Source organism: Danio aesculapii, chromosome 16 (genome assembly GCF_903798145.1).
Source record: "Danio aesculapii chromosome 16, fDanAes4.1, whole genome shotgun sequence".
Taxonomy (NCBI): domain Eukaryota; kingdom Metazoa; phylum Chordata; class Actinopteri; order Cypriniformes; family Danionidae; genus Danio; species Danio aesculapii.
Genome location: NC_079450.1, coordinates 7331168 through 7345943, shown reverse-complemented (window position 1 = coordinate 7345943; position 14776 = coordinate 7331168). Strand labels below are relative to the sequence as shown.

General features: G+C 34.8%; 1 protein-coding gene across 1 annotated transcript in view; it reads left to right on the top strand.

Annotated features, from left to right (window-relative positions):
* The window catches only part of LOC130243333 (inactive phospholipase C-like protein 2), a 131880-nt gene extending 121904 nt beyond the window's left edge, over positions 1-9976 (top strand). Inside the window, exon 6 of the mRNA XM_056475472.1 lies at positions 9077-9976. Coding sequence (XP_056331447.1) covers positions 9077-9277 — 201 coding nt within the window. The 3' untranslated portion in view covers positions 9278-9976. The remainder of the gene's footprint in view (positions 1-9076) is intronic.
* Positions 9977-14776: the final 4800 nt, after the last annotated feature.

Here is a 14776-nt window from a genome sequence, read left to right as displayed (position 1 = left end):
ACTCGTATTGACAGGTGGTAATCCAATCTATCTGCTTACACTGCACACACAAGGGCACGGATCAGATTCATATCGGATATATTTCCACATATGAACAAGGCCTGAATCTGATTTGAGTAAGACGGAATCCATGTGATTTTTTCCTGCCTATGCGTACATGGGCCATATCCGATCTGTGCCACATGACAGAAAAAAATTTAGTCACTTGAAGCATGCAGTGTAAATGCAGCCTTAGACATGCGTCTAGATCGTTAAAATAGAGCATTGAGTTCAGCATATAGAGATTCATATTGAATCGTGATATACAGTGGTCTCTCTTTAATCTTGGGAGTTACATGCTAAAAATAACCTGCAACCTTATAACATCACCAAAAGCAGCAAGCAAGTCTCCTTTGACTCACTCAACCTTTTTACTGAGATTGTCAGCCTGATTTGGTGCATAATCAACTGCCGTGGGTTCAGGAACTGGACAGTAATCATGTTCCAGATGCTGGGCAATCACTGGCACAAGATCCTCATCCATCTAAGAGTAAATCTCCCTTCTTCGCTTTGCCCAGTCGATCCTGGGTTTTGCCACTATTAGACTTCACTGTACAACGCAATAAGCGGAAGGAAAGAGTTGGGCTGAGATTCTACCAGAAATACATCAGCAGAGTTCATGCATACAGCTGGTCCCGATCTGATTGTAAGCCAAAGCGAGAACGAACAACGATTGGTCGGCACCACGTGGCTGGTATCTGATTGGTTTAAGTAGGAGGTGAGTGGAGTCCATCTATTTGTGGATTAGTGTTCGTCTTGACGTTAGAAATGTTTCAATATCCACAAATGCACAGAGCTTCTCACAGCGATCTACAAATGCACAGACAGGTACCCACAAAAGCACACTAATCTACAAAGGCACAGGACGCAATTCATATATAAATGTCAGGTAAAATTGTGTTTGTAGAATAAAAAAATATATATTTGCAAGTCTAATTTTACTTACTTGAGAATAGATTTCATGTTTGTGAAACTCTGAGGTTTATTTGTGGATCTCATTGTATTTATTTTGTGCATATGCTTGGTATTTGTCAATAGCTTCACATTTATTTGTGGATTATAATATATTTTGCATCATTATTATTATGCATCATTTCTATCCCTATACCTTTGACGGTGCAGAACATTTCGTCGACACTGTGGGACTTGTTGGGGAGAAAACTTGCAAACATACAGTACACAATTCAGAGTAGGGCTGCACGATTCTGGCTAAAATGTGAATCACGATTTTTTTTGGCTTAAAATCAAGATCCCGATTCTTTAGATGTAAAATAAAGGCTAATACAAGTAGGCTATTATTATTGTTAATTAAGGAACTGGACAGTAATCATGTTCCAGATGCTGGGCAATCACTGGCACAGGATCCTCATCCATCTTAGAGTAAATCTCCCTTCTTCGCTTTGCCCAGTCGATCCTGGGTTTTGTCGACATTTCCTCGACATTGTGGGATTTGTTGGGGAGAAAACTTGCAAACATACAGTACACAATTCAGAGTAGGGCTGCACGATTCTGGCTAAAATGTGAATTACGATTTTTTTTGGCTTAAAATCAAGATCACGATTCTTTCTCACGATTCTTTAGATGTAAAATAAAGACTAATATGAGTAGCCTATTATTATTGTTAATTCTCAAACATATCGTCACTCTGGAATTATAAGGTTCTATCTGCGCTCTGAATGATTTTGAGATATTGAGCTTCAAAGTTTTTGCAATCCATATAGCAAACAGTGTGTGTGTAACATGTTTTTTCTTTTTATAAAGTCTTAACATGTAAACAATAAATTGTCATTTAATAAGAATATGTCAATAACTAAATTTTGACAAAAAAGCCAGATAGAACCTTATAATTCTAAAGTGACGATATAGTGAAACAACAATAATATTAGGCCTCTGTATAGGTCTACTGCTGCTTAAAATGCTAAATTTTGTAAAGTCATTATGGTGGACTTGAACAGACAAGTAAAGTGATGGCATCAGAATATAACTACCGTATTTTCCGCACTATAAAGCGCACCGGATTATAAGACGCAGTCTCAATTACGGGGTCTATTTCTGTACTTAACCCATACATAAGGCGCACCCTATTATAAGGCGCACGCTAAAATACACTGTCTGCAAAAAAAAAGGTAATGGAAGCAAAACAGTTAACATATTTAGTTGAACTTTATTGTGCTATTTAACAATACACTCACATTATTTTTTTAATCAGTCTTCTCCCACAAATCCATCAAAGTCCTCATCTTCTGTGTCTGAATTGAACAGCTGGGCAGTTTCGTCATCAAACATGCCGGGTTCTCTCTCATCATTGTCTGAGTCAGTCTCATTGCCGGATGGCTGTTCAGCAATGATGCCGGCTTTTGCGAAAGCTCGGACAACAGTTAAAGCAGACACCTTAGCCCAGGCATCCACAATCCATTCACATATGGTGGCGTAACTCGCCCAGCGCTGCCTACCAGTCTTAGTAAAAGTGTGTTCACCGTCTGTCATCCATTGCTCCCACGCAGCTCGCAACTTCACTTTAAACGCCCTGTTTACACAAATATCCAACGGTTGGAGTTCTTTTGTTAGTCCTCCCGGAATGATAGCAAGCTCCGAAATCATTTGCTTCACTTGGTTTTTACATACATTCATATGTAGTTTTGATTGGTTTATTGCTGCTGCGTACGGAGTGTACGTTTTACGTCTCTGTGTCGGCGGGAAATGCTCCGACAGCCAATCAAGCGGAGCGCTTTCCGAAATCACACAACAACATTTTTACAGATTTTTGAACTTTGTGCACACATAAAGCGCACCGGATTATTAGGCGCACGGCCGTTTTATAACAAAATTTAAGGCTTTTAGGTGCGCCTTATAGTGCGGAAAATACGGTATTCCTAATTATAAAGTTGATTATTATGTTTGAGACGTGTGCTTGTTATCTGTCATTGACAGCATTATTAGACCATTTAATTTCAATGGTAAAATCAGACATTTGTCATTATCAGATTCCTTCTTGCATTATATTCAACATTATATTATAAGTTAGAGTAGCTATACTGACACATTTATTTTCATGCACAACACTTTGTGTTCGTTATGAAAGAAAAAACATATCAAATGCCTGTTATAATAACCGTAAAATGCAATATGATTATTTAATGTGCGGCCAGTTTCATTTTCACTTCCTAGTGCGGCTCATGGCTGCCGTCACTGTGATAAAACACACACACACACACATGCACAAATTTAACATTCTTTCAGCACGGCTCTCGAACGATCGCTCTGTGCAACAAACTGAACATTATTTACAACTTTATTACTTGTTATTCACAGCCTATGCAGGTTCTGTTCACTAAAGTAGCCGTTACTAGCATGCTGCGTGCACGCGTGCGTTCTCAGTAGCTCGTGGTCAGCTCAAGTGTGATTTCGTGGTCGCAAATACATCATTACATGAAGACAGATATGACATTTCTGGGTGAATTATACCTTATAAATACAGTATGTGACACTTTTAACGCCATTTGAAGGTGTTCATGTTGCTGTGAAGACTCGTGCATCCGCCTTTACTCTTCTCTTCTGACCTTGAAAATATAATTGGCTGAATCGTAGAAAAGCTGAATTAAGATCGTGTGTAAGGTTGAATCGAGATCGTGATCTTTTTTCGATTAATCGTGCAGCCTTAATTCAGAGTCACACTAATAGCGATCAAGATTTATGTAAATTTGACAAGCTGAGCTCATTCTGTACTGTACAGGAGACACGGCACAGAGGAGATTGATTGACAATGGTCTACAGCCAATCAGGATGCAGAACACAATGCACTTTAAAAAACATGTCAAATTACACAAGAAAAATCAGTGAAACTGCGAGGCAGCGAAAGGTGAACCGTGTTATATCGAGGGACCACTATATACGGATCAAATCGTGAACTACTATTTAGCATGCAAATATATGCAATAACGAACACCAATCACAGATACTGAAAATGCTAAATATTCATTCATAATATTCATCATCTTAATTTAACACCACTGGAAATGAGAGCTGAACAGGAAACGCTCCAGCTGGACACAATCAATGACATCATCACAGCAATAATGACAGTTAAAGCGGCGATTTGGTTTGTCTAAAGAGCATCAGTGATAATTAAATGGTGGATGTGTGTGTGTGTGTCATTATCACAAGCCTGTTATTCTAAACAAAGCCATTGTGTTGGAAATGACTGCTGTCCATCGGTTTCCTCTCACATCCCCTGCAGAGCACACGTAACTGTATGCTTGCTGTTGTATAGATACATTTACTTTAATACACCTCAACTGTGTCCTCTTCTGATCAGATTTATTTAATTTAATTTAGTTTTAATTTGACATTTTTATTAGTTTATTTATTTGTTAATTTTTTACTTTCATATTTTTTAGTTTGTCATTTACCTTGTAGCTATTATAATTTTCATTGATTGTTTTTCTATAGCTTTTATAAATTTAATATATGAAATAATACATGACACATGATTAATATTTAATGCACGATTTTACTTTTGTTTTATTTTTATAATCCCTTTTGTTTTGTAATTTTGATTAGTTGTCATTTAGTTAGTTGCATCTTTAATCTTAAATGATTTATTGATTCTTTTTCTACAGCCTTTTTTTAGAAATTGAATTCATAAAATGGTTATGATTTTGATTTATTTTTGTTTAATTTTTATAATCTTTTTTGTTTTGAAATCGTTTTATCTTCACACGGCGTCTAATCATGCAGTGCTGCAAAAGACTCGAGTGTGTAATGGTCATGTGCATCCGTAAACGATGGAAATATAAGATATTGTCTCATCATGTGAGCTTGTAAGTCAGTCTGTGAGTGTTCTGTACACACACACACATAATAATGCACAGCTGGATCTGCTGCATGGATGGACACTGTGCTGCATTTTCAATAAATGAGATTTCAGATTTGAAGCTGACTGATTCTTAAATTTAATACATTATTATTGTTTTCACGTTGTTTTAGGAGAGGTTATAAATTCCTAATTAGTTTCCTGATTATAAAGTTTTGTATTTTTGCATCACAAGAAGCTCTTCAGCTCTGTAGCTGAATGTGACAAAACCCTTCTGCCTGTTCAAAATAAACACAGTATTGGAGATTTGTTATTATTGAAACTAAGGTACATACCGACCTGTGACTCTGATGTACAATTACACTGATATGAAGCACACAATTATTATAATGATTAAAATATTTTAATTCTTTATAAAATATTCTGCAATGTCAACTAAACAAATAGGTATATACATGTATTTTTTACAAAAAAAAAATGTATTAAACGTATATAATTTCACTACCTATAACGAAACTACCGTGAACCCTGCCCAATCCTTATGGAACCTTTAATTACATTTTACTGTACTTTGATGGCGACCAAAATAAGAGAAGTGGATTAAAAAAAAAAAAAAAAATCACATTTTTTTTAATGGAAATACATGGAAAACCAATGTGTCTCATCTGTCAAAGCCTTCTTTAAACAAATAAAAAAAAATATATATATAAGGGTTGGGTATCGTTTGGGATTATTTCAATACCGGTGCTAAAACGATACTTTTAAAACGGTACCGGTGCAAAACGGTGCCTGAACCGATACTTTTAAGCCACAAAATAATGGTGGATGACTCTAGAAAATCTTTTACTTGACAAAATCTTTTAAAAAATAATTTTAATAGAACAATATAATTCAAGTTAAAAGTAAACATCAATTCATATTTTATATATTTGAATTACATGAATATATTTCCTTTGACCATTTGTTGGTTAGCATAAATTTAAGATTTGCATTATGAAAATACATTAGCTTCCTACTCTCCTGTGGGCTGTCAGCAAAATACTGAACTTCTTTTTTCTAGGGTTGGCGCTTGTCACTGTGTTTACATGGTTATCAGTAATCTAATGATTTGCCTTGATCTGAATAAGACAATAATATGATCATGGTGTTTACATGAGTTGCTTTTTTTGCCCTCTCATTCATTAAAATAATGTTTCTAAACATTTTCACAGTGTTTCCTAAAAAAAACTATCATTCTGGAGTCATAATAAGTCGCATATCTTATTGTTTATTTATTGAATAAAAGCAGTTTTTAATAAAAAAAAATAAGGTCAGTATTAATAGCCTCCTTAAGAACTATTTACTGTATATTTTTTGATACACAACAAATCAGTTACAAAATAATTTGACTCATTATTTCAACTTTCGTAATTAACTGATTAAGTCTTTAAATGACACTTTAATCTGAATAAAAGACTATAAAACACTTAAAGGGACTTTGTCTAAATACAACTGTCTTGCAAAATAACTAGTAAAATATTATGCACTGACTGTCACTATTGAAGATGAAAAAGTAGATACTAGAAATTAGTTAGTTCAACTATTATGTTTAAAAATGTGTTGTAAATAAATCATGTGTTGAAGATGAAAATCAAAAATGAATGAAAGCAAAACTAAACGAGTTGAATATGACGTACATGAGCGTGACTGAAAACTACATTTGATCAATGTGTTACATCTGTTCTTTGGTACTTGCCGACTGTTTGTAAATTCAATTCTGCATTTCCTAACGTAAAACTATGTACACTCAATTTCTGATTAATTATGGTCTCTGCATAGAGAGTTCCTATATTAAAAGTGTTAAAAATCGCTATTACCTGTGTCATTTGGGTGTCAACCTCTGACGAATGCAGGGAACTAGGCTAATGCGCGCAGCACCGTAATGACAAAGAGAGCGAATGCCCGAGAGAGCAAGTGCAAGAGTCACCTAGAGCTTGCAGAGAGAGGCCTATCTCCACAGTTTGCATGGTAGTCTAGTCTCTAAATCTAAAGTCTAAATCATATCAAAATCGGACCATTAGTGTCCATGTACATACTCATTAAAAGTGCCATATGATGTCAGAGATTCCTCTGCCTTTGAGCCCTCAAATGCGTCATTAAGTTTGACGTGTTTCCCCCTTACACGCAACTTTTGTAAATCATCTGTTTCACGTTGTAGTGTCAGAATCCTTGCTTGTAAAATACGCTTTAGAATGCTTAAAAGCAAATTTGATGAACGTGTGTTGATTTGCGTGTTGATCTGAAGAGAGTCGCTCTCGCTCACCGAATGCGCTGTACTGCATACGTTGCGTGCGTCCGTTCCCTATAAGCAACAAGAACAAACGCCTGACATCGCCTGTCTGTTTTCCTCAAAGTTGTTTAGAATTAAATGTTTAGAGATGGTTTGACAACGCGTACCTATGTGTGTCTTTGATGCACTTCTTTCTTACGTCCTTGTCGCAGCACCAGTGGCACCGCAATTAGGCACCGAAATTCATATGCTGATTTGATCCGGTACATACCAGTTACAAAAGTACTGGTGCTTTAATGGCACCGGGTTTCACTACCCAACCTCACTCACTCAATCAATCAATCAATCAATCAATCAATCAATCAATCAATCTATCTATCTATCTATCTATCTATCTATCTATCTATCTATCTATCTATCAATCTATCTATATATTATGAGCTAATATAATAAAAATGAGATAATGACATTCTTTAGCACGTAGTACACCATCAACAAATAGATTTGCTTCAAATCATCCAAATCCCAGTGTCAGCGCATTCAGAAATAACAGTTTGTTTGCAAAAGCCATTAAACGCCACTTGCCTTTGACAGCAAAAGCCGCTATATCCAGAGAACCAATCAGAAGGCACGAATCGAATCATACTGTATGTTCTAATGTAACGGCACGCTGTTACGCCGGCTTTTATAAGGAGACTGTTTTATTCTGCTTTCGATTTAGATTTTAAAAGATGGAATTTGATGAACTGGATAAGCCTGTCCGATTGCCAGTGATTGGCAAATGAAAACGTCCCTTACGTCAAAACTCTTGCATTATAAGAAAAAGAAAACACACTGTACAGTCGGAAGTGTAGCTTGCATTCATAACGTGTTTTTTGTGCAGCGACGCTACTTTGAATGAGTCCCATTTACTAGACATTAAACGGCAACTCCATTTCACGATAGTTGAAGTTAAGATGCCGTTCTTTTATCCTGCATGGATGCTATGAGGATAAACAAGACCAAAAAGAGACCAAGACCTTGAGTATGGTGAGAATTAATGAATGACAGCTTCTAAAATTGGCTGAGAGGTAGACCTTGTTTTATTTGCTAATGTAAGTTATTTTTTAAAAGATAAATATAATGTATAAAACTATACTATTACTATATTAACTATAAATTTACATTACATCATAATACCTATACGCCTGATAAGCTTTTTATATTAATGGACAATGCACAGATATTGATGTTTCACAATGTTTTACACTACATTATATAAATCTACCAAGCTTAGTTTACAATGTTTACATTACTTGCATTAAATCTAAAGTCAAATATCAGAAATGACAACAGATTAAGATTTAATTAATGTCAATTTGAATGTTAATGATTAACGCACTTGACAGATTTAATTCATTCATATTCCTTCGGCTGTTTCCCTGGTTTATCACTGCGGAATGAACCGCCACTTACTTGACAGATTTATGTATTTTTAATTGTAAGTTGTTTGTGTAATGTGTTTTATGCTTGGTAAAATAATTTCTATTTGCATCTTTAGTCATACTCAACTAATTACACCGTCTTGTCTCAATAGGTGGATTTAGAGGTTTTTACAAAAAAAGCACTAGTGGATTTAGCTGGTTTTGACGCATAAGAAAATCTACCTTTTTAAAAACCAAAGAATTGTCTAAAGTGACATTTTTGAAAAAAAAGTATTTTATTTAGTAGCTAATAACCTTTTCATTATCTATAAAATAAAACTTCTGAACATAATCAGAGGAGCCTGATAGTAAATGCTCATTTACAAGAAAAGAGGTCTAATGGATTTAGAGGGTTTTGCATCCGAACTCTATATGAATATATGAATCTATATATATATGAAGAGTTGGTGAAGATCAAGGCCACTGAAGTTAAGAACCTCTGCTATAGGATGTCCCCACAATTTGCAAATTTAAACCGTTGTTTGTTTTCAGGGCCAGGCAGATCTGCTGAAACACGCTCGAGCAGAAGTTCTGGAAAACCTGAAACAGATCCACTACGCTGCTCTTACCTGTAATCTGGCCAAGGGCGGAGCGGGACCTTCGTCAGGCTCCGAATCCAGGGGACGCCGCAGTCTGGAGGCCATCCCGGAAAAAGCAGTCGGAGAGGAATACATCACAGATGAGGAGAACTGAAAAAACCCCAGAATTCCTGTCCCGAAAAATGAGTCCCGATCCCTCGTGTCCGGACTCCACTCCAGGCCTTCCTACAAGCACAAACCCGGAGTATTAAAGAGGAAATCCACACTGGAGCCATGAATGTAAGGATTCGAATGTGTCAGAGGAAACCAGAGAGCTGTTTACAATAAAGAACTACTTTGCGTTCTGTCTGCCAAAATTGTGTGCGAGTGTGTGTGTGTGTGAGTGTATGTACAGTATAAATATAAATATATATATATATGGAGATCTGTTACCTTTTTTGCTATGTGAACTTTTAATGGATCAGATTATTTTGTTAAGAGAATTGGATGTTTTAAAAGAGCTCTTATTTTATTTGCTTGTACAGATCTTAAACTAAAAAAAGGATCGGCCCTTTTTTAAATTATTTGTGTAAACGTGTGGAGGATCTGAGATGTTGTTTAAGAGAGCGATGGAGAGAGGTTAGTTTTAGATATTACCAGCAGTTACATGTGACCATACTGTACATGTGAACCAGTGAGAGTCTAGGCTGAATGTTTGTGTCTCTTTGGTCACGTACACACTGCAAAGATTAAATATTGATATTTTAGTCATTTCATACAATGATTAAAATGCGATTCTCACCTTCATTGACCCAAATTGTTATATAAAAATGCCCACCATTTGTTTTTTCCAAATAAAATATTTTAGAGCTTAGCATATTTGAAGTATGCTATTTTGTAATTGTTTTTAAATTCATTTACATGCATTGTCCAGGACCACATACAGGATTTTAAACCTATATGTTACTCACAATTTCTCTATTAAAATATTTTTGAGCTACACACATTTCAGGATATTCATATATACAGTTGAAATCAGAATTATTAGCCTCCCTTTGTTTTGTATTTTTTCTTTTTTAGATATTTTCCAAATGATGTTTAACAGAGCAAAGAAATTTTTCACAGTATGTCTGATAATATTTTTTCTTCTGGAGAAAGTCTTATTTGTTTTATTTCGGCTAGAATAAAAGCAGTTTTAATTTTTTAAAAACATTTTAAGGTCAATATTATTAGCCCCTTTAAGCTATATTTTTTCAATAGTCTACAGAACAAACCATCATTATAGAATAACTTGCCTAATTACCCTAACCTGCCTAGTTAACCTAGTTAAGCCTTTAAAATGTCACTTTAAGCTGTATAGAAGTGTCTTGAAAAATATTTAGTCAAATATTATTTACTATAAATTAGTTATTAGAAATGAGTTATTAAAACCATTATGTTTAGAAATGTGTTGATAACATCTCTCTGTTAAACAGAGTTTGGGGGGGGATAAACAGGAGGGTCAATAAATCAGGGTGGCTAATAATTGTGACTAATTGTGAGATATATATATATATATATATATATATATATATATATATATATATATATATATATATATATATATATATATATATATATATATATATATATATATATATATCCATGACTTTTCCTGGATTAAAAATAATCTTTTACATTTTTTTTCCAATCTTTTACAATTAGGGAAAAATGTTTATCAAGTTGTATTTATTTTATTTTGTCAAACTCTAACATATTTTGTGAAATTTGAAGAAAAAAAAAGTCTGCAAAAGTCCTCAAACTATCTGCAAACATTTATGGATACAATATGCAAACATTTAAAGATGCTGTATGTAAGTTTTTGACTCTTCTAAAGCATTAAAATACCATAATATGTTTGCAGATATTTCAGAAACATGCGAACAAGTGAACATTGCTCGAGTCACATATTCTGCTTTGAAAATGTGCATTACGTGCCAGAACGTCTGTCTTTGTTTCGGTTCTTTTAACCCACCCAATGCCAGGTTAGCCAATTATATTTCAGCACCCCGGGTTGCCATGGTGGAAAACAGCGCATTTTATTAATTTATTCAGAAACGCTCTCAAAGCATGCGCTCGTGACCGAAATGCGATCTGCAGTGGACAGTACCTTCACCGAAATGAGATGCGGATTCAGAGTTCCACATGAGGTAGTTATTAATTAGCAAATAATATAAATATTATGAACGTAAACATTAGTTCAGCAGGTTACATTGTAATCCCGTGTCCTAACAACACACAACATGATGAGATTTGCAGTGATAAGCAATTTGGCTGTTTGCACCAGACAAAACACGACAGAAATTTAAATACAGACATTTAGAAGCACAGAATAGTTCACTTACTCATAAAATGGTAAGGTTTATAATCTAATTAATACGTATTAAACCACTTTAACTTTATTAAATGTAGATGCTGAATCACTGATATGTGTTGGTTTGCATTGTTTCACAGTTCTAAAGTTCAATTTCAAATGGTTTATTTTATTGTCAAGATCTGAGGTGAACTATCTGCTGCTGCTTTCAGTATATATCAATAAATGTCACCAAAGGCGGAGGGTGAACAAACTCCAGGGTAAGGCTAATATATGCGCTGCCCTTTAATGCATTTAAAAAGATTTGCGACCGACCAAGAAGAGGTTTTAACAAAAGCACCGCCTATCAACAAACGTCTATTATATTCAACACGCATTAAAATATTTTATTAAACTAACCCACTGATCTACACAACAGGTCAAAAGTTTTAAAATCGGTCAAAACCGGTCAAAATCGAATTAAAATTATTCTGTTCATAAAGGCGCCATTTATTAAATATTTAAAAAAATAGTTAAATACTTATTAAATAAATATTTATTTATTACTTACTGCATGCAGTTTCAAATGAAATTATTACTCCTTGTTGCTTTTATTACTATTAATAATAATAATAATAATAACAATAATCACAATAATAATAATAATAATAATAATAATAATAATTCATATTAGAGAGGACGCAGCCCTCACTATTATACTGCCCTAGGTTGCCTCTGGATGTGCCGGCCCTGAGAGTACGAAATCATTCACGAGGTCAGTTGAAAACCGAACTTGTAATTCTGCAATAAATATTTAACCTTTAAAATGTAAAACTCCACACGATTGCCTAAACAAGATTACTACACTAAAGGCTAAACTACGTTCCATTGAAACTACTAATTTCATTTAATGCTGAAAACAAGTTAAGCCAGTGTAATATTTTATTATACCTCTCTCGTAATACTCATTTGTCATTTTATTACTTATGTCCTTGACCAGCAAATCAGAATAGTCCGCTGGCCAGCACTTTTGGTTTGGTTTTCAGAGCAGCTGCGAACTCCAGTAATAAACAGCGCTCATCAGTGCAACGTGCAGGGTTGGACAGTTCCATTTTGGTGCAGAGGGGGACTTGAAATTTGATTGACAAACTTAAAAGTTAAAGCTAACTTAAACTTTAAGCTAAAGTGTTGTGTTAATCATCAACATTAAATTACATTCATATTACGCCTTACACCCGTTACATGTTTTCAATGCATTTTTTTTTTCTTTGCTGCTATCTCCGTGGTCTCTGGCCAGGGGTAGGCTAAGCCTTCCCCAGCATTACACACTCTCCGCCTATGAATGTCACGTAAAATGGCATTCAAACTCACATTGTTAGCATTTAACTCTGAATAAAGCACATGAGGTGTACCTGAGCTGATCATTGTTAAAGTTATCTGTTCAGCTGCAAGAAATAGAAGTTTGTAATATATCAATTCGAGGTGTTTGTTAGAAAAAATTTTAATATGGAAAATATTCCTTCTCGCGTGCCGTTGCTTTATTCCAGAACAGGACTAAAGGCAGACTCGCTCCTCAATCTGGCAACCTGTGCTTGAGTTTGTTTTAATCCAGGAATGTAATACCTAGTTCAACCACTAGGTGTCAAACTCACATACTGCACCTTTAATCTTATTATTTTAATGATTATCGTACATTCCAGGAGTAGCGATACACATTTTTTAGAAATATTTTTCCAATTTTGTCTTATCGTGCATAGAAAAAAATTGTATGTTAATTAAAAGAAAGCCCTAAAGATTTCAAGAGTTGATCAAGTTTCAGACCAGCTATCGATTAAACTTATCATATAATAATCTTGAGGCCCCATAGGAGCATGACATTAACTATTTTTGAAGAACAAAGTTGCACTTGCCCTTTGTAGAACACTGTAAAAAATTAATATTTTCTTAAGGTGTAAATAAAACAGATTATCGGAGTGTGTTTTTAAAAATACAATACAAATGTCAGTCTCTGCTTTAAAACTGTATGTTCAGTTTGTTACTTGGCATTTCCTTGTGATCATTTTTTAACAGTTTTCTAGCAGCCTTCATGTGAAATTCTTTTGTTGAATTTCACATCAGATGTTATCTTTGAGCAATGTGTGTACAGCATGAGTGTGTATTCTCCTGCAGTGTGTATGTGGCCTCTGAGAGCGTTTTGAATACTGAAATTAAAGCTCCGGGAGTATTCCTGGAAATGAAGCAGCCTGTGTGTGTGTGTGTGTGTGTGAGTGTGTGTGTCTATGTGTGCGTGTGTGTGTGTGTGTTTGTTTTGAAGACTGTTCAGATTTGATTCTGCCTTGTTGCTGAAGTTCTGTCTTACATTGCCTTTTGAACCCTTGGCTTTTGTGTGTGTGTTTTGTTTGTTTGTTCCCGGCTCATTCCATTGTGCCAATCTACTGTCGGACCCTGTGAAGCACTTCCATTGGATTTCACTCCTTGTGGCCAGAGATTTAACTGGACACGAAAAAGAACGATTTGTTTAAACATTTCAGTGCTGTTATTGTGTATTTATAATTATAGTTCTCCATTTATACCAGTTAAGAGTTGCTGATAGTTTCCAAGAAGATATCAGTTTTGTTTAACTCTGTTAAGACCCAGTGCTCTGAAATAAACCCTGTTAATTACATACATCTTCAGCTGGTTGTAGTGTCTCATCCCTATTCAAGAATTAATTCACAAAAATGTCATGAGGTTTTCCTAAAATTATTGAACAACTGCCTTTCTTCTGGCTTTATACAGAGTTGAGGGGCAAATTATTACCCCTCCTGTGCAATATTTATTCTTTTACAAATATTTCTCAACAGATTAAGGGATTTTTACAGTATTTCATATAATTTTTTTCTTCTGGAGAAAGTCTTATTTGTTTTATTTCGTCTAGAATAAAAGCAGTTTTTAATTTTCTTTAAAAACATTAAGGTCAATATTATCAGCCCCCTTAAGCGTTTTTTTTCTTTATGTACTGTCATCAGGGCCAAGACAAAAGAAATAGTTTATCAGAAATTTGTTATTAAAACTATTATGTTCAGAAAAGTGTTGAAAATTCTTCTCTGATACTGCAGAAAAATTTAAATAAATTTTTTTTAAAGAATTTAGTGTTTCCCACACATAAACTTTACTTGGGCTGGCTGCCCAGGTATATTAAGGGCCGCCCAAGTATATTTAGTGACACATATTTTTACTATTATTAGCATCGCTTTACACTTTTTGTATCTGCTCAATATAACCAAACATCCGCGATCGATTAAGTAGTGGAAAATCTTCTCTGCTTTACCAGTTTCGTTTTGTGCACGCAAGAACTGTCAA